The sequence below is a fragment of the Vespula vulgaris genome, chromosome 8, assembly GCF_905475345.1.
Source record: "Vespula vulgaris chromosome 8, iyVesVulg1.1, whole genome shotgun sequence".
NCBI classification, from domain to species: domain Eukaryota; kingdom Metazoa; phylum Arthropoda; class Insecta; order Hymenoptera; family Vespidae; genus Vespula; species Vespula vulgaris.
Genome location: NC_066593.1, coordinates 5,058,174 through 5,083,791, shown reverse-complemented (window position 1 = coordinate 5,083,791; position 25,618 = coordinate 5,058,174). Strand labels below are relative to the sequence as shown.

The 25,618-nt window shown below is 30.1% G+C and overlaps 3 protein-coding genes across 15 annotated transcripts in view; 1 reads left to right on the top strand and 2 right to left on the bottom strand.

Moving 5' to 3' along the window:
• Nucleotides 1-107: 107 nt before the first annotated feature.
• LOC127065943 (tyrosine-protein phosphatase non-receptor type 14) lies at nucleotides 108-3,707 on the top strand. 3 transcript variants are annotated; one of them, XM_050999021.1, is made up of 7 exons: nucleotides 108-997; nucleotides 1,539-1,905; nucleotides 1,991-2,159; nucleotides 2,238-2,399; nucleotides 2,464-2,552; nucleotides 2,637-2,838; nucleotides 2,936-3,707. In XM_050999021.1, exons 1-7 carry the CDS (start codon nucleotides 979-981, stop codon nucleotides 3,251-3,253), a joined length of 1,326 nt encoding a protein of 441 aa, XP_050854978.1. In that variant the 5' UTR covers nucleotides 108-978; the 3' UTR covers nucleotides 3,254-3,707. The 3 variants fall into 3 exon arrangements, with proteins under 3 accessions (XP_050854978.1, XP_050854979.1, XP_050854977.1); XM_050999022.1 differs by having other exon boundaries at nucleotides 108-1,121; XM_050999020.1 differs by having other exon boundaries at nucleotides 108-1,442.
• A 163-nt stretch (nucleotides 3,708-3,870) lies between these two features.
• LOC127065945 (uncharacterized) lies at nucleotides 3,871-5,262 on the bottom strand. The gene is made up of 2 exons (XM_050999026.1): nucleotides 4,770-5,262; nucleotides 3,871-4,701 (listed from the first exon to the last, which is right to left on the bottom strand). Exons 1-2 carry the CDS (start codon nucleotides 4,954-4,956, stop codon nucleotides 4,091-4,093), a joined length of 798 nt encoding a protein of 265 aa, XP_050854983.1. The 5' UTR covers nucleotides 4,957-5,262; the 3' UTR covers nucleotides 3,871-4,090.
• Nucleotides 5,263-6,162: 900 nt separating this feature from the next.
• Nucleotides 6,163-25,618, bottom strand: part of LOC127065565 (uncharacterized) — a 150,581-nt gene continuing 131,125 nt past the window's right edge. For all 11 annotated transcript variants that reach the window (XM_050998071.1, XM_050998070.1, XM_050998067.1 and 8 more), the window contains one exon: nucleotides 6,163-9,293. The gene's annotated coding sequence lies outside the window, so the exon portion shown is untranslated. The remainder of the gene's footprint in view (nucleotides 9,294-25,618) is intronic.

Genomic DNA, 25,618 nt, shown 5'->3' with positions numbered 1-25,618 from the left:
GTTTTCCCCCCCTTCGCACGAGCCTCTCTCTCTCTCTCTCTCTCTCTCTCTCTTTCTTTCTCTCTCTCTCTCTCTATCTATCTCTTTCTCTCTCCTTCACTTATTGAAAACCCGTCAAGAGGTGCCTTGTGTGCCTGAAAATAGTAATGTGCGTTCGGCAATCATCGGCCGGAGATTGCCGATCCTCCACGGAATTGCTCGAATCCTTAAGATGGCGCCATCGCACGATCCGCCGAGTCATACGATATCGTCGAGCCCTCCCAATGGTGGATTTTCCTTAAAAGCAGTCTCCACATTTCGACAGGGCTTACGTCAGCTCCCGGCTACGTTTAAATTGAATTTGTAAATCCGCCTATATGTATCGACGCGTAAAATTAATTTTGCATATATCGTTCACCTTAGTAAAAATATGAAACACTAGAAGACGAAGATGGGAAGTTTAGGTGACCATATTCCTTCTTTGTCTTATTCAAGATCGTAGAAATAATTTTAAGAACCCGTGATAAATAATTTCTTGAAATTTTCAAATTAACTTGTAAATTATAATTCGTTATGTTAATTCTTATATCTTTCATCTCTTTGAAAATGAACAATTATCGATAAGCGAATGAACGCGCAATTTACTGCGCTAATGGTCGTAATGGATACACTGTTAAGTGCCTATTGGCACTTATTCCGTACACTGCGGTATTGGCCCATTACCATGGAAACACTTTGACCAATCATATTTTCCTAAAAAAAAAAAAAGAAAAAAAGGAAGAAGAGGAAGAAAAAAGAAGACAAAACATAGTAATCTAACGTCTGCGTCTTTGTCTTCTAAAGCCATTTATTCTACATATATTCGATGATGTCGATGATCTATGATTTTGTTCGGTCATTGATTTACAAAAAATATATGATATACCACTGCGATGTTTAAATTCCAATCAAGAATTTCGGATATTTCTACATATATGGCGTCGAGTGATTTTTCTATTAATGCGGAAAATGTGGAAAGGTATTTTGACAGAATAGCATTGTCAGTAAACGAAAAAGTGAATTTGCATATAAACGAGTTTATGAAAGTTAATTTATATATTAGAGAGTATCGAAACGTTTTAAATATGCTCCATAACAGTGGCGTTGGTATAAATTTTAATTATTTGCACTTCGAAGAGAAAATTTAGTTTGTTAGTTTATTTCACGTTTGTGTGATTGCAATCAGTTCAAGTGTAGCATGCAAAAGATCGATAAGGAAGTGACTCGATGTTATCATAAAGAATTTTTCTTAAACGTCAGAATTATTTCATAAGTTGTAGCAAGAGGTTAAGCATGTTCGTATGTTTTGACAGATAATTTCGTAATTAGATTACGAAATGTGAAATTACAATAGTCGATCGATTTTCTTATTCTGTATTTAAAATATGCTTCTCTAATGTATATAATTTGTAAAATAACGAAATGTAAGTGAAGTAATTTCACGTATATGCATTTGTACGACGACTATATTTATGTGCTACGAAATGTAACATTTGTCGATAATTATCTTTTTTTTCTAGTTTTCTACACCATTACGATGCCGTTCAAATTTCATTTAAAGAGAAGCCGTCAATATAATGTAGTGTCCAAAAATCAATATGTAATATGTATAGAATTATTGGACACTACGTCGATAGAATGTACTTTAAATATTGACAGTTTGGGTCAAGAATGCCTGGATAATATTGTACAACGATTAGGTCTTGTACAGCCTGAATTTTTTGGATTGCGTTATATAAGCCGACATGGTTCTCCTTCTCCTCGATGGGTAGACATGGATAAACCTTTAAAACGGCAACTTGAGAAAGAAGCCAAGAATTTTAGTTTGTATCTAAGAATTATGTACTATGTGACAGATGTTCAATTTATACAGGATGAAATGACAAGGTAAATAAATTTTCTAATAATTAATAATTATTTGGAAGATAGACGTTTAAACTGTTGATGCTAAATTGATTTCATTTTTTTAAAGGTATCATTATTACCTTCAGTTAAAAAGCGACGTACTAGAAGGTAGAATTCATTGCAATTCTAGACAAGCTAGTCTCTTAGCAAGCTATTCCATGCAAGCTGAATTTGGTAATTACAATACAGAAAGACATACGACGGAATGTTTACAACAATGTACCTTCTTTCCCAAGGTGAAATAAAAAGTTTGGTAGTATAGATATTTTTAATATATAAATGTAATATATATGTAAATGTCTTTATGTTATAAGGATGTAATACAATCAGAACCAGGTGGACTAGATGTTTTATTGCATAATGCAGTGTGTCAGTATAAAAATTTGATCGGTGTGACGCAAGCAGCAGCGGAAGAATTATATATTTCTGTAGTTATGCAATTAGAAGGATATGGTAATGAAACGTTTCCTGCAAAGGTATATCAATTGCAATAATTCTATCAATTTATAAAATCTAATTTAATAAGCCTATCAATTGCAGGATAGCAATAATTCTGAAGTTATACTCGGTGTATCTTTAAACGGAATTATGTTGGTTTGTCCTAAATCTCAAACAACGCACTTTTATAGGTAATTATATCCTTGATGCTGGAATGAAAAAAATAATATATATAAATGATAGTCATCGATTTAATATGGGCCTTTATTTATCAGATGGAAAGATATTAGTAATGTAATAAATCATAAAAAAACATTTAGAATAGAGTGTCAGTCTGAAAGCGAAGATGCCAAACAATTTATATTTAATGAGTCGCGTGATGCGAAATATGTATGGCGTCTTTGCATAGCACAACACACATTTTATATGCAGCATCAAGAATCACGACCTTCGGAAAGGTCTAATAATGGATATTTTGTAAGTAATATACAAGAAAATAATATCAAGACTTTAATATGCGATCGTACTTTAAAAGTAAAATGTAATTAATTATTATTCATATATGTATTCATAGGATAGCGATACGAATGACTCTGGAGAACAAGCTGTATCTATGGAAAATCGAACAGTGGACGATCATATGCATTGGACGAGCTACAATGATCTTTCGACTTCTCCTTATCCTGTAGTCTCAGTTTCTTCTACTGAAATTAATAATTTACGTGCCTTACTACCGTCCTACAGGCCAGCGCCAGATTATGAAACGGCCGTTCAAATGAAATATAATAATGGAGGAAATGCTCCTCAGCCTTATTATGCAAATCAGTCTACTATCGTTGGACAGGATATTTCGTGCCTTCTTGGTAATGTGGTAAATAGAAGTAGATATTAACTTAAAAATTAATATCCGCATCGCATGATTTGAATATTTTTAATATTTTAAATATACGATCGCGTTATATTTACGCAACCAAATATATATTTTTTGAATAGCATCAAGAATTTTAATGTGTAATACACACACATATATATTCTGTTTATAAAGATTAACAGAAAAGACTGAAACACGATTATTTCTTCTTATTAACGTATAATCTCTTTTGTTAGTTACAAAAGTCTTTGTATTATATTCGAAATTTCAGCAATTAACTGAAGATGTAATATATCTTATAGTCAAATATATTAGATGTTGCAATACTCTATAACTGTTAGAATCTAATGCATAGAGTATTCTCAATAATTATTTTTCTTAGTGCTTTCACGTTATTGTATTATTACTTTTAAGTAATTAAATTAAGCTGAAATTTTAAGTCAAATGCTCGAAATACATTGGAGAATATATATATATATATATATATATATATATATATATATGTCATGAATATAATTGTTATTAAGAATTTTTGAAATTGTATAGTTTTGATGTAATCTTATTTTTGTATGAGATAATTATGCTTAATAAAATTGTTAAACGTATATGAAGTCGTTGATAGATATATCGTAATTAAGCTCTTTTTAATTGTAATTTATTCAATAAGAATTTTTTCAATTAATAAATAGTTATACCATTGATAAGTCAAATATTGACAATAACAATAACAAAATAATAATAACAATAATAATTAATAGGTAATTAATTAATAATATATAACATACCTACGATAATAATAACAAAAAAAATATCACATACATTATGTATATTATGTATAGTATGTATAGTTACGTATAGTTATGTAGTTTCTGAGTTATCATTGCAATCAGCATTATTAATAGCTTCCAATAAACTCGCCGGATTTGGTTTTGTTGCAGTGGCATAAATTGTAAAATCAGCTTCTATTAAGCTTTGTTTGGTCACAGGTCCAATTGCTACTGCTTTGATATTTTTTATGTTATCAGGATATTTCTTTAATACAGATACAAGATATTGTACAGCAGATGGACTAAAAAAAACAAATATTTTTGGTACAGAACCAATAACATTTAAGAAATCAGCTTCTAACGATTCCCTGGCTATGGTCCGATAAGCAACAAGTTTGTGTAGATTTATTCTGTTTTTGGAAAGAACTTGATCGATGGTGTCACGCGCTATCTCGCTGCAAGGGTATAATAGCGGTTTTGATATCTCTTTTATATCAGAAATAATGATCTTTGCCAGATCATTGGCATTACCAGATTGACTACCTAGACAACATTCTAAGCCTAGGTAATTTTCTGCTAAAGAAGCAGTTGCAGGACCAACGCAATACGTTGGTAACTTTTGCCATGGGCTTAAAGATTTTTTATCGTCCTTGAATATTTGCCATATCGCTTCTACAGCACGTTGACTAGTCAATATTAAACCTACATTAAAATAACGTTGTTGTTTATATTGTATTGCATATAATTGACCTTGAACATTTATATATTACCATGATAATTGTCAGGCATTTGTAAGCACGTTTTCAAATCTGAGCTGTTAATGAATTCAAATCGTGAAGTATACAAATAATCGCAATTGTAACCAGCTGATCTTAAAGTATGCAAATAATTATCTTCCGTTGGTGCTTGTTCAGGCAATCCTCTACATAGAACTACGTTATTATATAATTTTGCCATGATCGGAAAAATTTTATTGTATTAATTATTAATTATTATAATTCTTTGCAAATTAAATGGTCATGATTGAAATACGAGGAACGATATAACCACAATATAAAAAAAAATCTCATGTGGATTAATAAGTCACAAAAATATTATTTTTTTCTAAATGTTCACTCATCCGTTTAAGTCCATGATGAATAATCGAACAACGAAAAAAAAGTTTACATTCTAATGGATATTACATTGTCATATTCGAAATTTAAATCGTTCTATTCCTCCCATAGTTTTTACAAGACTATTTTTCAAGAACTTCTCTCATTGGCTGACGTTCTCGACCAATCCAGTTTATTCCGTGAAAGCAAGATAAGTAAGTCGTCGGTGATTGGAGGAACATCATTCGTTCGAATAAATATCATAATTTGAGTTTTGATAAATAAAATAATGAATTGTTAAAGAAGTGAAGATAACAGAAGAAAATTTATTTTCCAAAATGGATTTTCAATATTCGTAACATCGCAATTATTCAAGTTTGGAAATTTATTTATCAACACAAAAGACTGTAAGTACAAAATTCTTTCATAAATTCCCTTTTTGTAGGTTAAATGATAATTATTTAATAACATTACATAGACCAATATAAAAAAGAAATGAAATTTCTTGTAATTCCATATGAAATTTTGTATGTATATAACTTTAATTTTTTTTTGTATCTATATAACGACAGAGAATTAATCTAGCAAAGTGAAGCGTTTGAAAGTTCTAAGATTGAAATTCATTAGCAAATCGTTCTTGTAAATCGTATAATATTAATTTAGATCAATACGAAAAAAAAAAGATAACAAGTTATATAACAAAAAAGGGATTAATTCCTTCGTCGAAATGTATGCTCGACTGCAACAAGACGATCTTGCGATCGTGATTGCAAGAAAAGAAAAAGGGCGGGAAAATTTAAAAATTAGTAGAAAAATTTCGTTGTCATTTTTATTGAAACACTCTTTAGGGTACATAACTTATTATCTAAATAAGCAGTGAAAGAAAGTATAAAAAAAAAAAAAAACAGAAAAAGAAATTGAGAAATGAACAATTTCTTATCGATCACAAAATGGATATCTATCCTCGTTACTATCGTTAAACATATTTAAACGTATATATACGAAGGCACAACGATCCTCGACCCTTACGCATTGATTATTTCGCCACGAAAACGTGTGATTGTCTATGAAAAAAAAAAAAAAAAAGAAAAAAAAGAAAGAAAAGAAAAAAAAGGAATTAGTCTCCCTAGCTTTCGTTCACTCTTTTTTATTTTTCATTCTCTTCTTCTTTCCTTTTTGTTTCGCTTAATTTTTTCTTTTTTTTTTTTATCTCGTCATCGTGGCAAAACTATTGAACTCTCCGAGAACATTGTCGTACAAGATACAGCACAGAGTTCGACATCGTAAAGGGGACCGAGTGCCTTCTACGTATGCATTTAATTAGATAAAACATAATATTTAATAATGATAATTAAAAAAAAAAAAAAAGAATTTATGCCTTTTAACATAAACTACGTACTATTGTACAACGTCGACAGCTAGCTTATTATTAAATCGTTCAATTAATTAACTAACGTATCCTTTCCTCAATTGCAATCTTGATTGATGGAAAGAGATAAAGGAAAAAGAAAAGAAAAAAACAGAAAAAAAGATTAGAAGAAAATGCTGTATGAGAAACGAAAGGTCATATCGGTCTTTCGTTCAAGATATGTATTTATGTATGTATGTATGTATGTACGTATGTATGTATATATGTATGTATCTTTCGTTTGGTCTCGCGGGTGATGAAGTTTTTATTTGAAAATTTATCAAAATCTTTATGGTATATTTTTTCTTAGGCACCCTGAGAGGCCAATTAACGGTATATAAATCCATACTAAATTGTAAAAAGCCTAATCTATAATATTATTCTATATAATAATTAATATTAATAATAATAATAATAATAATAATAATAATAATAATAATAATAATAATAATAATACATATGTATATATATATATAATATACTTAAATAATAATCACAAAAATGAGACCAAAGTCCGAGCACGCTCGTAGCCGGACAATTTCATCCATACATAATAAATGAGATAATAATTATCCGATTAAGCGATCTCAAACTTGACTTTTAACGAGTTCGATTTAAGCGGTTATTTTAATGAGAACTCGGTGATAAATGGTCAGGTAAAATCCTTCAGAAATTTAAGGATTGATGTATAAAGACAACGCGATAATTACGTGCAATTTTGTTTAAACTTTAGACTGTGAGATCTTTAAAATTCTATTGTCGAATTTATCGAATGGATGAGGGAGAGGACCCATCCCGTTGTTAGATAAATTATTTCACTTTATAATCGATTGGCACTCACGAAAAAACGAGATTAAAAAAAAAATAGTAATAACGTAGACAAAAAAAAAACAATCATAGAACAAGTAGACGGAAATTTTTTTTTTTGATATGTCGATTTTGATATGTCGTTTATCCATTAAAGATTGGACAAGTACCTTTTACCGTCGATTTAAAAAACAATTTCAAAAACGATTAGAAAAGAAAAAATAAAAAAAACAAGAGGAATCGCTCTGATTGGTTCTCTGTTAAACGCCGCTTTTTACATTGTCTTGTTTGATTTTGCGTTCGCTTATCTCTAAGATTCGCTGGAAATAAAAAGCTGGAATGTGTATGTTAGATTTGTTCTGTTCTTTTTTCATTTTATCTTCTTTTTCTTTTCTTCTCTTTTGCTTCTTTCTCTCTTTCTCTCATTCTCTTTCTTGAAAGGTCCACGTCATACGAATGTCTTGTTTGAAAAATCTAATCGTTGTCATAGCATGGAATGATTTTAGCATCTCGTTGTGTTAAATCTTTTCTGAATCCTTTAAATGTCGTATAAACTAATAATCTAAGCTTTTTTTTCGTAAAAATTTGTCTTTCCTCTTTCTTCCATTCTCTTTTCCTTCATTTTTTTTTTATCTTCATTGCGGCGGCTTCGAACTTTTATATTGTACGTGTATGTAGGTAGAGAAATATATACATACACATATATATATATATATATATATGTATATATAAATGTAGATATACATGTATACATACATAGATACATGTATATATACACATATATCTGTTATAATATAACGCACATAACACGGACAATGTTATCAATATGCACGCACTATCATGCGATAACTTAAATCTAAGCTAAGTTTATAAAATAGAGTCAAAATAGAAAAGTATGACTTAAGTACAACCACAAAACTTGGTCATTATTATGGCATTCATGTTCTTATCTATAATCCATTATGAGATTAATTAATTAAATGCTCACTTTTTTTTCTTCTATCTTTATATCTCTCTTTCTATCCATCTATTATCTTTCTCTCTCTTTTTTTCTTTTTCTTTCTCTTTTTACGATCTCTATTCAATGTGAACGATCTCATCGACTATCTTTCTTCCTTTCTTTTTTTTTTTTTTCAAACTTTCATTCATCCTATTTATATCTATCGTGATACGCCGAACAGAATTCATACGTTTCATTATGCTTATTTCGTTGATATGAAAATTTATGGAGTAACATTTCGTCGCAATTTTTTATAAGTGGAACTTCTTTTCTTTATCGGTTAAAAAAAAAAAAAAAAAAAAAAATATCTCAAAGTGAAAAACTATTCGTTCAATCCTTTAAAAACAACAACTTCTTGTTATCGTTTAAATACGATGCTCAAAGTGTGACAATTTTTTTTTCTCCTCTTTTTTTTTGTATTTTTTTAATGAAAAATATCATTCGTTCGTAAGACGATTATTTCGTTTTTGTTAATACATATACATATATATATATATATGTATATATCTTTTTTCGTTTTAATTAATTTTCATATCTTTTTTTAAAATAAACTTTTCATTTTATTTCAAACTATCTCGAACTTTTCCTATTATCAAACTTTCTCTGTCTCTTTCTCTTCTATTTCTATATCTTTATTTCTCTCCTTTTATAAGAGGTCGTATTACGTACGTTAAAAGATCGAATAGAAACGATGAGTTTAGATGGCCGACTTTCACGGGCATAAGTTAATTAATACAAAATGTTATCTCTCACGATCAGTTGTCTTTTTCTTTTCTTTCTTTCCTTTTTTTTTCTCTCTCTCTCTCTCTCTCTTTTCCTCTTATTGATTCCTTTTCTTTTTATTTTTTCTCTCTTTATCTCTGCTGTTCTCTATCTCTCTCTGTTTCTCTCTCTGGCTATGAATTTTGATTAGTCGGAGACTAAAGAAGAGTTCAATCTTCTATTGGTCCGCTCTCTTGCCTTCTTCAGCCCTTCGTCTGTCGATCTGAAAATGAATAAAAGTAGAAAATCAGAAATCAAATGTTATGTGAAATAGAAACTTTATAAGAAACACTTTGCATTTACTTTCTTATACAATATATATATATATATATAATTTCTTATTTATTATTTATTACATATATTATATTTATACAAAAATATATTATTTTATATATAAAATAAAAAGTAATAATAAAAATAATAAAAATAAAATTATATAAATATATCATACAAATAACAACATATTTATACATATAATTACAATATATAATATACATGTATTATAATATATAATAATAATAATAATAATAATAATAATAATAATAATAATAAAGAGTTATAGATTTTTCCAATATTTTTTGATCTTTTTCGTTTCGTTCTTTATCTTTTTGTTTTGTTTTGTTTTGTTTTTTTTGGTAAATCAACGATAAACATCTTTTCGATTCTCTGTGTAATATCTTCTGAGAGGGTGGACGATATCACATGGAAGGACTACGATCTAGGATTTCTCTCTTCGGATATAATGTAAGCCCCTTGAAGAGTACCAATAATTTGACGTAATTTAATAAACACGAGGGCTGCCTTCGCGTACGCGCACAGCTCGTGCGACTGTTATTACTGACAGTTTGATCGGTATCTCGAGAGTGCATAATAACGATGCACTCTAGCGAATCGCTTATAGTGGTGACCGATCATCGGTCATGCAAATTGGCAGCCCAAGAAGGGATGCCTTATTCGTCTTTACACACACACACATACTGTAACACATTTGTTTGATTTCTAATCTGTACGACAATAATTTTATTGAATTTTTTATTACGATTTTTATTATTTTTTATTATTTTTTATTTTATATGTATCCATTATAGATATTTATTATTTTTTTTTCTTATGACAAAATTTCGTAATCATTTTAATGTGTCAATTGGTTTATTAACCTTAATGAAATTCAATGTAATCGAATCGTATAAAATATGTTTAAATATATATTGTGAATAATATAAATGCAAGGCGGTATAAACAAGTGCATTCGATAAGTAATATTTTATAAGCAAATGTAATAAAATTTTCAAATGATTAGTTGGCACGTCTTCGAAGTTAATTGGTTAATCATTTATAAATGATGAATGGGCAGTAAGAGGGAGTACTTCAATTATTTGGGAATAAAAAAATCGATGGACGCTTATATAAAGGGTGTACCGTTAACGTGGTGTCCAACTTTTGGCTCGTGTATATTTGTGAGATATATATGTTTGTTGAATGAAACGTTTGTAATATATGCATTACATAAAGGATGTACAATGAAAATTGCGTTTTAAAATATATAATAATGTATATAAACGATGTAATAAACTTTTCTCTAAGATTTATAACATTATTTTCCTTTTATAGAAGCATGCATTCGCATAAGATTTCTTGGTTTATTCATAAGACAACAGTGTTTTTATGTTTCTCTCTTTCTTTTCTTTCTTTTTTCAATTTTTAAGATTAATAAAGTATATTCCAAAATTTAATAAACTTCGTTAATTCTATAACGAAGAAAATTACATAATATAAAAGTTATATAGTATAATTATAATCTATCCTAGAAAGATTTAGTATGCTTTTTGTTAGGACCATAAAACAAAGTAAAATGAAAAAAAAATTCATACATATATAATTACATACGTGTATGACTTGGACGACGTTATAGAGGGCTAACGGAACACCCTATATATAATAATAATTGAGTAGTATGCAAAACGATGTTGCAAAACGAACAAAAGCTACCACCCACCAAGTACTCTCTCTGTCTCTCTTCTTTTCTCGTTTCATAGTCCGAGTAAAATTCATTTGATGTACCGGGGTATTTAAAGCACCGCTTTAAATCAATGGGACTTAATAATCAGTTCGAAGGCTCGTAATTCTTTAGCGCTCAGGAACGAGAGGTTGTAGGGTAACGGATATCGCAATGGACCGTGGAAGAAACGTAGAGGCGTGCCGTGTCTTCGGCCATGTTTGTTGAAAAAAAATCATCAAAAATGTTGGATAAATTATCGTTCTCAAATTTTCTCAATTAAAATTTATCCACGATTTTTTAATAATAATAATAATAATAACAACAACAATAATAATAATAATAATAAATTAATTGATTAGATAATTATTTATACGTGATATTTTCTTTTTTTCAAAGAGAATGTTTTTGATATAGGAATTTCTATGAGATGCATGATCGAATAACAGTATCTATGATAGAACCGAGACGATCTTATAACGATAAATACACGACGTTAGTTCACCAACGTAAAACAAGGCGACTCTTCGCACAGGTATCACCATCCGTCGAAACAATAACCCTTTTATGGTCTCCTGCCATGCGTGTTCGCACAATGGCAGGGAGCAGCGAGCGGGTATACACAGAGAATCGGCCAGTGACGTAGAAACATGTTCGAGTTGTGTCGCGAAAGAGAAATCTTTCATTTTCAAATTGTTATTATTATATTATATATATATAACATCATTTTATTGAGGGGGACGGATCGTTTGACAAATTACTTCCTCTTTAAAATTGTACGAAGGATCGTTATCGGCAATAAATAAAATGGAAGAATTTCGATATTCTTTTTGCATATTAAAAATGGAAATAAGTACGTACAGGGGTTTGATTTCTTTTTTTAAATAAGTATCACAAATTGTATATATAAATATATATAAAATTACTCAATAGTAATATATATATATATATATATATATATATATATATATGTATATTGAAAAGCGATCTTATATATATATGTATGTGCATTAGTTTGATATATGAATAGTAATGTATTATTGGCATGAATTACTTAAAAAAAAAATAAAAAAAAAATAAAAATGTAAGAAGCTATTAAAACAAAAAAAAAAGAAAGAAAGTCAAGTGTCTTTGTCTTTCCTTTTAATATATAAAATTCTATTAGGATATCCCTTTGTAAATTTTATCGGATAATATTATTACAAAACTTTACGAAACGATAGGACGATGTTATATTTGAAAAAGAAAAGTATTTAAAATAAATGGTAGGAAATAGAACGTTTTTATGGAGTAAGTATAATTTCTGTTTTTCTCACGTAAAAAGGGGAAGGCAGACAGAGAGATAGACAGACGGAGAGAGAAAAAGAGACAGAGAGAAAAAGACAGAAAAAGAGAGAAAGAGAGAAAGAGAGAAAAAGAGAGAAAAAGAGAGAGAAAGAGAAAGAGAGAGAGAGAGAAAGAGAGAGAGAAAAAGAGAAAGAGAGAGAGGTTTTAACACACAAAGGTTACGCCAGTGCGAGGGCTTACCGAGGGGGAAAAGATAGGCCGACGAGGAGGAACAAAGCGACCCACGCTACGGATATCGTCGTAGTAATATCCACATGACTAACCTAAGGGCGCCATAGCACAGAGTACTGGGACAAAGCGATTCTGAATTTATATATATATATATATAAATATATATATATATATAGTGGAGGCCATTATTAGCATAGAAGCGAATCTTGCTTGGTTTAGCGAAGTATCCTTTTTTATCTGATTTATCTGACGCAATTCTAATTTTCAACAGAAAGTACGATAATAAATTGTACATAAAAGAACATGCTGTTTTATGAAAAAAATATATTCCCATTGAAAAAAAAAAATTTTGTATGGGACAAAGGTATATTATATATTTTTTATGACACGTAACAATATTCTAGTAAGTTATATATAGGTATATTTATAGTAATGGAATTATTAAATTTGATATGAAAAAGTATCTGTTATTGTTTTCTTTCTTTCTTTCTTTCTTTTTTTTTTTTTTTTTTAATGGGATAAGCTATAAAAATATATTTTTTGTTATTAATTTTGTTAATCAATGGCCGTCAATGTCTCTAAGTATATATATATAAACATATGTAGAAGTATTTATAACCATATATAGGGCGAGTCGGTATATTCTTGTTGCGTGCACGCATATGCAATAATGATAATAACAAAATAGTTCCGTGCAATTTGTCCTACATCCTTTCATAGAAAATGTTAATTCATTGAGATATTATACGATTAAAGGATAAAAGTAGGAAAGAAGATATATTTTCTTTATCTCGATCGAGTCCGTATTAATCGATGTTAAAATATCACTTTATAGAGAAAAAAATGAAAAAAAAAGAAAGAAAAAAAGAAAGAAACAAATTGAATTTTGTTAATTCGATACATTGATAAGAAAAAGACAGAAAAGATTGATTGAACGTTTAAATAAATTAATCTGTATGACCTATTATTATATTTTTTTGGTATGGCATACACGTCGTATCAGATTTATTATCAAAAAGATCAAAGACCGGGCAACTCAGTCGACCTTCTCCCTCGGCCGGCTTTGCTTCGGCAAATTCTGGAAAGGCAGACACCGAAGAAGAGGTCGGTGGCCCCTAACCAACCGCTTCGTCTGGACACGCTCGTGGAACACGCAGGTGCGTCTACTTGCGTGGAACGCATACGAATAAGTTATTTCTATGCGCGTACCTACGCCAAAGAGCCGACGAGGCCGCCATTGGACAAATAAACAAATTAATTCCTAACTAAGAGTAGTAATTATCTATTATTTCTTAGGATATTTGCACGATTAATCAGCACTTACGCGTAGCTACATACTTCATTTTCTTTCTTTTTTTTTTCTTTTACGAATATTTAAACAAAGACAAAGAATGTCATTGTAAATTAATTTTCCTCGTACTCGCTCTTTAGTGATTATTTTTTTTTGTTTTCGATTTAAATTTCGATCTCATTTTTGTAATTACTATTGTTATATCTATCGTGAGATAGAATTTTCGAGTAGGGAGAAGAAAAAAATTGTGTGATAATGTTTAGGATATAAAGCATACTTTCTTTTTTTTTTTTTTTTCATCTAAGAAAAGAAAACAAAATATACGAGCGATATTCACTCTCGTTCTCGAGAAGTATTTTTGAACAGATCTCTCTCTTTCTCTTGTAAAAGTGAGTCTTAACACGTGAACTGATTACTCGTGTAAACTGCCACAAAAGTGGCGTAAACGAGCGTGACGCGTTCTCGAGCGTGCCTTACTTTTATCGATTCTTGTACTCTTCTTTGGTGATTTCTCATCCTTCTCTCTCTCTCTCTCTCTCTCTCTCTCTCTCTCTCTCTCTCTCTTTCTCTTTCTTTCTTTCTTTCTGTCTGTCTTTCTCTTTCTCTCTCAAAGAGAACAGCTGCTCCGAAGACACCTGCCGGAGAAAACGAAATTCCCTTTCGTGGAATACTTTGAAACGCACGATAACGCAAAACGAATGTTTCTAAACAAGCTAGATAGAACGTCAAAAGAGTAGTAATAACGTTATGATGTATGACAGTGGTGTATGTATATAGGGTGTCCCGTAATTTCGTGGAAATCGTTTCGTCGGTAGATTCTGTATATAAGATCGACTAGAGTATATGTTTGTATTTTATGAATGTATTTTATATATATATATATTTTTTACTGTTATCACGTACAGAATTCAACGTCGAAGAGATTCCTAGAAGTTACGGGATACTCGGTATATATATATATATATATAACTAATACATATATCTAAAATATATATATATATCTAAGTTTTGTGTATGTTACTTTTATAATAAAATTATTTTTTACTTTATATTCGAAGTTTGTTAAATAAGTTTTATATATATATATTATATATATATATATATAATTTTTACTATATAAAAAATTATTAAATAAACATTACATACTATACTATATACACTATAAATATAGTTATATTATATGATATACAATTTCTTTTTTGAGATACCATAACAAATTTAAGTATTAAAGGATTAACAAAATATTACAGCACGTTTTTGAACTACAATCGTATGACATATCTAATTAGTAGATAAATCGGAATCGAATATTTAAAAAGCGTTAGAAAAAAAAAAGGGAAAAGATATAAAAAAAAAAGATTTGATTCGTTTTTCTCTTTTCCGTTCTTTTTTTTTTGTTTCTTTAATCGTTCGTGAAATAAAAAAAAATCATTCCAACGAGCGAAACGGAAGTATCGATTACGCGTGGTACGTGTCGCGAGACTCGCGGATGTAAAGTTTTAAAGTAAAGTCATGGATTTCCGGTGCGACCTCCGCCTCGCAAAGAAACAAGGCCGAGGTTCTTCTTGGTCAAAGGCTGAGTTCGTTGCACGCGTCTTATAGCAAGTGAATCACGAATGTGAAGCATCGATCATTCTTCCGCTTTGTAAAGTTACATCGATATTACATAATGCAAACTTTTATTTCTTTGAATAAATATTTTGAAATATATAATTAATATACAATCAGTCATTTCAAATAAATGATCGGTATTCGTAATGAAATATCTCAATAACGTAACATATTAATGATGCGATAAAGAAACGAACGATTGATTATTTATTATACTGATCTAAATATTTATATATTTTGTAAATATTGAACTACTTTTGGACACGTTTGAGTTTTATGATTTTTTTCAGCTTTTCTGGTATTTTTTTTTTTACAGTCCAATAACGCGTTTCATTAATATAATAAAATAAATATTTTTATCGTCTCATAAATAGAACAAAATGGATATGTCGATGTGGTCGATTAATCTCCACATTCCCCTGACATCACGCCATTGGATTTCTTTTTCTGACGGGTACGTCAAGGACGAAATTTACGCCACTAAACTGCGAGGATCTTCAAGGTCTCCGTGTCCGGATTTCTTGAAGCTTTCGATACAATCACTTCGGACATACATGTTGCACCGGACGGAACTCGTGTAGAGACTAGATATATTACGTTTACATCATCAAGAGAGAACTCATGTTGTTGGAGTGCATTAATTTTTTTGTTTTGTTTTTTAAACGACGCATTCCGTGACTCACGTGTGTCGATAAATATGTATCTTTATTTCTAAGTTATCGAGAACATAACAAAATTCTGACAGTTTCATTATGGACACCTTGTATATGTATACTATACGAATATATATATATATTTTTTATTTATTTAAAACTTATTAAATAGAAAATAATTTTAATTTAAAACTGATTGCGTGTTCAACGTGATTAGAATTTTACGTTGTCATTTTTGTTTAATGATCATTAAAATTAAAAGTTTTAATAATGGAAGTTAATGGAAAGTAAGGAATCGTATCATATCTCTCTCTATTTCCTTTTTTCTCTATCGTAGTAAAGTTTGATTTCAAATCGAAGCAACATTTTTATAGAATTTTCTATAAATTATAAATATGTATTACTTTCACAGAGAAGGTGCCTTTCAAGAAGAAAATTTGCAATCTTTGATAGATCAGTAATGGTAGTAGGCTAAGTTAGAGGCTAGAGAGTTTAGTCGGTTTATTGTGACGATCAAATCCTCCTCTTTAACCTTTTCTTCTTAAGAAAGAGAAAAAGAGAAAGAGATAGAGAGAGAGAGAGAGAGAGAGAGAGAGAAAGAGTTGTAAGTGTCCCCTTGTGTGTAGGTCGCATAACAAAGCGCATTGTTGCGTTCACTCGACCCAGATCGCATGCTAAAGTTACATACATACATATCTATGTATATATATATATATAAATAATAAATAAAAAAAAGAAACGGAAGCATTAATAACGCTATATAAATGATCCCTTTCTTTTTAGTTTTGCTTTAATTTATCCTGAAATTTATAATTTATTTTTTTAATTCTCATTTAAGAAACAATATTTAAATACATAATTTTGTTTTCTTTCCTTACATCTTTTCACTTACTAATTTAATTCAAAGATCAATATCTATAATCAATTAATATTTATAAAATTAATTAACAATTGTGTCTTTATATATATATATATATAGATGATATATAGTGTCAGAGAATGAGTAGAAAATATTTTAATAACGATTTCAGCACATTTTAAACGATAATATTTAAATAACGTATCAAATTAAATAGGTAATCAATTAAATTATTAGTAATCAAATTAAATAGGATCTACGTTTTTATGAACTTTTTTTCTCTTTCTCTTTTTTTCTTTTCTATCGCTTCATGACCGTATTGCTACCGTAACCACTTATAAATCCCAATTTGTTCTGGGACACGCCGTATATATTATTATAATATACGTATAAACTTTTAAGCGTAAGGTAACGAATACAATAATCGTAATTTTCCATTATTTTTACGAACCCGCATTACACTTGACTGAAGGTAATAAGAAACGACGAGCAACATAAGACTCGCCCGCATATTTCGTTACGCTTTTTGAATTTACGATTTCAGTTGAAGGACTGGAATTGAATGACCCTTAACGTAGTAATTCATACGCTAATGAGCAATAAAAAAATCTATAAATATAGTTTCAATTATGGAAAAATTTCAGAAAATATTTATAGGAAATTTTTAAGGAAATATTTATAAGAAATATTTAAATCGATTTAATAGATCCTTGAGAACTATTAAGATTATTAAAATTTGAATGTGCTTCGTAATTTTTGCTTATGATTTTTTATTTTTTTTTTAATTTTTTATTAGACTCTCTCTCTCTCTCTCTCTTGTGTATTTAAATGTGACTCGAAAGATTACGCTATATATCTAAATATCCATCTTTATAATTATTTTATTGACAATATATTCGAATAGAAATTTTCTTATAGAAATACATTTCTAATTCGTTACAAGCTCAACTTTCTAACAACCATTACTTCTTTCCTCTTTTTTCATTCTCTCTTTTTCTCTTTCTTCCTTTTTGCATCAACGCGATTTTACCTAACGCAATAAATCTTTCTTTCTTTCTTTCTCTCTTTCTTTCTCTTTTTATCTTTATCTCATATCTCTCTCTCTCTCTCTTTCTCTCTCTATATTCTCGTTGTCATGGTTAATTTTGCCAAGACGGATGTAAGAAGAGAAAATAATGAGTGTATTAACTGTATTAACGATTAACGAGTTTCTTTTTTCTTCTTAATTATCTCGCAAATTACATATAGAGAGATACGTATGTAACCACGTAAACATTATCTACCAGATAGATAAATAGATAGATAGATAGATAGATAGATAGATAGATAGATAGATAGATAGATAGAGATAGATAGAGAAACAGAAAGAAAGAGAGAAAGAGAAAGAGAGAGAGAGAGAGAGAGAGAAAACTGAATCGAGTTTGGTTCGCACGATCTTTCGAGTTATATCGGTAACGATCGACTGTGTAAACGGAAGCGAAATACAACTTTGTCCGTCGGACCAAACGACTCTGTTAGATTTACTATTAATCGGTTACACTCGAAGGATTCCGGAAATGGTAAAAAGACATCGTGTTATTCTATCGCGATATATCGATATCTCGCGGTCTTTTCGAAGTAATGCTGGCGCCAACGTCGTCGTAGGAAGACGAACGAACCAAACGATCCTTTTCCCAGGCACACCCTCTCTCTTTCTCTCTCTCTCTCTCTCTCTCTCTCTCTCTTTCTCTTTCTACTACGTTATCGATATCCTTTCATTTAAATTGAAGAGAATCGTGGTGTAACAGATATGGAGAATAAATAGATACATATTTATATAGCTCGTTATTAATCATCGTTCTGGATTAAACGAGTTTTGTGATATTAAATATCTGATGATAATAATAATAATAATAATAATAATAATAATAATGATAATGATGATGATCGTTAAAAATAATGAATCGTATAAGAAATGATCTTCCTCTTGAATTATATTCAAAAGATATTTACTTAGAACAGTACGAAAATATATCTACTGGTTTCATATATGATCTATACGATCTATAATATTTTAACATAATTTAATCATATAAAATTTCTTATATTTGATCATTGAATAGAAACAAATCATTATTGAACGATTAGAATTGTTCATAATGTTTGTAAATCGTTCGGAAATTGTAAGATGATCAGTTTTACTATCGTGGGATATATACATACAGGTACATTTCTGTGGAAGCACGTGTGAGATCGTAAATATAAGTAAACATTATACTTCGGAGTCGAGTCGGTTCACTATTTTCTTTTCTTTTCTTTTCTTTTTGTTTTACTTTTCTCTCTCTCTCTCTCTCTCTCTCTCTCTCTCTCTCTCTCTCTCTCTCTATGTATCTCTCTATCTATCTATCTCTTACTCTTTACCAATACAAGAGAACGAACTTGGCTCAGCGATGCTTTTGCTGCTGATCCTAACGGTGCTCTTCCTTTCTCTCTCTCTCTCTCTCTCTCTTTCTCGAATCATCTTAGCTCCTTCTTTCTCTTTCTCTTTCTATCTCTCTTTCTTTCTTCCTCTTTCTCTCTTACATTCTGTTCATGTAAGCGTTGCGTCACGTAGTGTCACGAGACTGGGACCTATCCCTGTTTTCTATGCAGATTTCACATGTACACATAGTTATACACATACATATATTTATACATACACATACATTTGAATATATATATATATATATATGTTATATTATGCATATATGTATATCGACTACATCGAAGCAGAAACCAAGTATGTATCTTGCAAATGGATGGTAACCGAGAGATCCAAGATCTCTCGCACACTTTCGCGAATTTGCTCTCATGGGAAAGAGTCAGAAAGAGAAAGATAATAATACATACATACATATATACATACATACATACATACATACATACCTACATACATACATACATATGTATATGTATATATATATATATATATGTAGGAGAAAGATTCCTAGCGGTTACCAGCTCGTCTGGAAAATTTTCTAGTAACCCAGTGACACGCTGACTACTGAGAAGAAGGCGTTCGTTAAGAGTAACGTGCTTTAAGCCGTATCTTAAGCTGGACCAAATCGGGATGCTGAATCGATTCGCACGAACTCGTAACGGTATCCCGGACTTCGATCCTTTTGAACCTTCTCAAACTCTTCCTCCTCCTCCTCTTTCTCCTCATCTTTCTCTTTCTCTATTACCGTTCAATCTTTTTCTTTTTTGTTTTTTTTTTTTTCAGATAGAAAACTAGAAGATAAACTTATAGATCTTTCGATTGGATTCGATTTATCGTTCCGATTCATTGAAAAATTCATCGTGATATTTATTTTCTATTGAAATTGTAAAAGATTATTAGTTGACTTTGTAAGTGCGACCTTTTCTATCAATCTAAAAAAGATATCGATTATTGTAATATCGATAATTTGTAATTTCGTATTTTTATGAAATAAGTACATATAAATATACGTTAAATTTGTATAATCTTATATAGAAATTTCGATGTGAATGTATTCACGATTAATACGGATCTATCGTATGTTGAAAAGAAAAGAGGAAATAATGAAAGTGGAATTAGTTATGGTTCGATAAGTTCGTATATAGATTATCGTCAAAGAAGAAACAGTAGATAAATATATTTTACATTTGAATGTAATAAAATATCTTCGTTGATTCTCAAATCTCGATTGTCGAGAGGTAGAGAAAGAAAGAGAGAGATAACTTTCGAACGTGAATAGAAAATTAATTTCGTGAGGAAAGAGAAGAAGAAAAAAGAAAAAGTAAATGATAATTAAAAAATACACGTATATGTGTGTATAAAGTGATTTTAAATTCGTATGACCTTGTGTAAAGATTTAACGTGAATGTATTCACGATAAATACGTATTGCATTTGAAAAAGAGAAATAATGAAGGAGAAATTAATAATGGTTCGATAAAATCGTATATCGTTTATCGTCGAAGAAAAAAAAAAAGTAGGTAAATATATTTTGCATTTTAATGTAATAAAAGGTATTCGTTGATATTAAAAAAGGAAGGTAAACGAATTCTCGATGAATGCTGCGTTCTGAGGAGAGAAAGGAAGAGAAAAAGAAAGAGAGAGAGAGAGAGAGAGAGAGAATGGAGGTCAGAGGTCGCGAGTGTCGATATATCGGTTACGCGAGAAGGCTAAGAAGATGAGAAAGACTCCTTGAAAGCGAGTTTAAAGCAGCTCGACTTGTTCGAGAGGCGTGGTCTGTCCCTTTTACCCTTTTTGCCCTTCGTTCTTTCTTTTTATCTACCTATCGTCCATTCTCAAAACTCTCGCTCATTTTATATACAAACGTATATACGTATGTATCTACTAAAATATAATACGTATTGAATAGACTAGTTATTCACGTAAATATAGAAATAATTTTATAAATATATTAATTTTATAAATATCAATATATATACATATGTATACGTATTTTATACTTTGCCCGAAATTCTTTTATTCGTTATAATATTATTACGTTTGTTATTCGACGTATGTGTTTCGTACATATATACATATACATATATATATATATATATGATCAGTATATTAAAAAATTCCGAAAGAATTGAAAAAAAAGGACGGATCTCAAATTAGCATTATCACCATCACCCAAACCAAATTTATACGCACTTACGTAACTTTAATAACCTTTATTCGTTTTCTTTATCGCAAATAGAACTTCTACACTTATCAATAGAAAAACACTGACGAATCATATAACCGATGCTTTCTCGATCTGCAATTACTCGCATAAAAAAAAAAAAAAAAAAAAAAACAAAAAAAATGAAAGAAAAACATTAAACATTACTTTAAAGTAATAAGATAAGCCTAGCCAAGCGTCATCTCGTTATCTATTATAGATAAAGCTCATGATCGTTAGATCGGAGATAATTTATTTAGTGAGATTATTCTAACGAAATTCTCGTAATCGAATAGCAGCTACCGTTTACGACTAGTTACGACGAATCAACATGGACTCTTTGTGGTATTCAAGCAATGCATGCGTTGAGAATCCCCTCCTCCCCGCCATGACTGGCGCGTATGTACGCATTCCACAAAGTAACGGCATCATCAACTTCTCGGAATTCTTCCGCCATCTTTCCTCGCGCCTATCGATAGGCACGAGAGAGAAATTGGGGTGAGTTTAGCACGATAAACCTTCCCTTTCGCCGACTCGCTTCAAAGCGTTCGATGATCGACGTTATAAAAGCTTCGTATTTGTTCTTTCTTTTCTTTACATATATATGTGTATGTATATATATATATATACATATATTTTTTATCTGTATATACGTGTACGTGAGTAGTATAATATTGTATATGTAATATATAATATATAAGGGAAGATTAGCCAGGCCGGGCAATGTGGTCATTTGTCGTTATATTGTTAGAGTATGCTCGTGATAACGCTATATGATAATGATAACGATATATCTTTGAAACATGTATGTGTATATATATATATAATTTTTTATGAGGTTTTACATGACTTACCCGGTATATAACATTCTTTCTTTCTCTTTCTCTCTTTTCTCTCTCTCTCTCTCTCTCTCTCTCTCTCTCTCTCTCTCTCTCTCTCTCTTTCTTTAGAACTATACAACAATAGGGTGGAGTAAATTCCACCAATTATAATAGAAAGACTGATGACTTAATTTCATTACAATGTTCTCCATATTTAATATCTTAATGTACATAGGTATTTATGTATAGTGTCCCACGTAAAATATTCATATATTATTTATGTGTATATATATATATATGCTTTCAAATTTTTCTAATATTAGACAAGTCGAATGTAAATGTAAAGATATAATCGTAAATAAAATCGAACGTTTAAAGAACACGATATTGTCGAAAAAAGAAAATGTAACTCGAAAGAAGGTTGACCATAAAAGACGAAGGTTTACTTTCTCTAATAATAATAGTTTGGAATTTTACAACTCAAAAATTCGAAATAATCAATAATCAATGTAGACGTATAAATATTTGTATAAATATTTTAACGAGGATCGTTTTTATGTCCTATATAATTATTTTCAAATGTAAATCAAATACCTAATCGATATGTATTATAGATTAATGAATTAATTATTAGAAACAATATTATTTTTCATTTCATTTTTATTAAAAAAAATATATATTTTTCTTGTCGATTAATTCGTATGAATTATTAAATAAGAAAATCTTAACAAATGGTATTTTATTTACAATTAGTTGTTGTTCTTGTTCAATTTTTCTCTCTACCCTCCTTCTTCTCCTCCCCAGTAAATTAATCAGATTATTTTCACAAGGAAACACCGATAATGTTTTAACATCGATCAACGTTCTATCGTTTAATCGATGCCTACGGTGTTCTTACTCGTAATATACTCCCATAACGGAACAAACGGTATCTTCTCTTGCTTTCTTGATGACTGATAATTGCAAACGATAAATCGCGAAAGATTTTAAGTCGCTAACATCGGAAATTCAATTAAGAAAAGCAAATCATCTGCATTGATTTAATCTCATACGTGTAATATTATTCCTTTGTATTTATTTTTAATATAATATAACGAAATACGTAGTGTATAATTGCATTAATATTAATTATCATTAAATCCTTTGTATAAAAATTATGACGATGATAACAACGATTACGACGACGACGACGACGACGACGACGACGACGACGACGAATAAGATTATGAAAAATGTAAAAGAAGAACAGAAAATTAAATTAAAAATAATTAAATTAAAAAGTAACGTGGGGACAGAGAGTTATATATATATATATAAGATTAATTTATTCGAGAAAAGAGAAAACATTTTTTTTAAGTTAAAAAATATTGAAGAAATCAATAAAAATTTTTCTTTGCGTTCGTCTTCGTGTTGGAGTGAATGTTCTATTCTATTCTCTCTCGGATCGGGAAAGGTTACACTCTATCGGGTCCAGAAGTGAAAAGCTATCACGCGAGTAGTATAAAGAACACACATATATATATATATATACCTACATAATACATATAAATATATATATATATATATATATATATATATCTTATATCGATAGTTTCCTTTCGAAACAACTCTCCGTTACGAGATGAAACACGCTTGCGACTGCCGTAATTACATCGTCTCACTCGGTGTGGTCATTAAAAAGAAAAAGAGAGAGAGAAAGAGAAAGAGAGAGAGAGAGAGAGAGAGAGAGAGAGAGAGAGAGAGAGAGAGAGAGAGAGAAGGAGGATGGGAGAGAGGGTAAAAAAGGGACAAGTCAAAAAAAATAAATAATCGTTACGTTTGAGATTCATTACTAAAAAATCAATCATTAAATTCTATCGTTAATTATTGCGTCCTATATTTTTCCTTCTTGTTTCATTGTTCTACTTTTTTATATTTTTTATATTTTTGATTCTGTCAATAATTGTTCATTTAGATAGAAAGTATGAAAACTGTTCAATAGAAAATTTAATCAGATACAGAATATTGCATGTATCTTGAAATTACTTATTTATCAGCCCGATAATACTATTACATGTTCAGTATGAGTAGATATTAATTGATATTACGCCAATGATAATGTCATCGAACAATTCAATATAATATCTAAATGTTCGATAATAAAAACAATTTTTTTATACATACATATATATATATAAAACAACGAGAAAATTCCGACATATTTGAATTATATTAATCAATCCAAATCTTGTAACAACTTGAAAAAAAAAAAAAAAAAAAAAAAAAAAAAAAAAAGAATTGAGAAGTCCTATCAAAGATCACATTCGATCTATCAATTCGAATCAATTAACAAATATGAAATACAAATTTCCACCGAAGTTCATGTAAAATATTTTATCTTTTAAATCGTGTTCGTTTCAAAGACGAAGGTCGTGTGCTTTCCCTTTCCATTCCCGATCGATCTCGAAATAAATCGGGTAAGTCGACTAAGGGAAAGGTCAAAGAGATAGAAAGAGAGAAAGAGAAGGATAGATAGATAGTTACATAGATAAAGAGAAACAGAGAGAAACAGAGACGAAGATAGGCAAGTTGAACCTGACGAACGTCGGGTCTTCGACCTGACACGGTGGGCGCCAACAGAAGAGAAACGAAGAGTGTAACTCTCTCTCTCTCTCTCTCTCTCTCTTTATCTCTCTCTCCTTATCTCTCTTTCTCTCTTTATCTCTCTCTTTTTCTCTCATTCTCTCTTTCTTTCTCTCCTTTTCTCCTTTGCACTCTCTTCTGTATGCTGTGCAGAGCCACTTTGCCACGACACAGCCATAAACATCACTGAATGGAGACCACCCACCGGGCTTGCACACTTCTCGGAAGCGTTCTTGCGCATTTCAGCGAAATGACTTCGAGTCCACTCGCATCTTTTCTCGCTCGCAAAAATTCACTTCGAAAATAGACAGAAGAAAGAAAGGGGGTAGGAGTGAGAAGAGAAAGAGAGAAAGAGAGAGAGAGAGAGAGTAGAGAAAATACTCTTTGCTTCGTGGAATATGTTTGAATACGATCGAAAAGCTTTGCTACGAGTGTTGTATCAATTCGATGAGAAAAGAATTGTTCAGGACGAACTACGGATTAGACGATGAATTCTTTTTGCTTCTAACGCTATTCT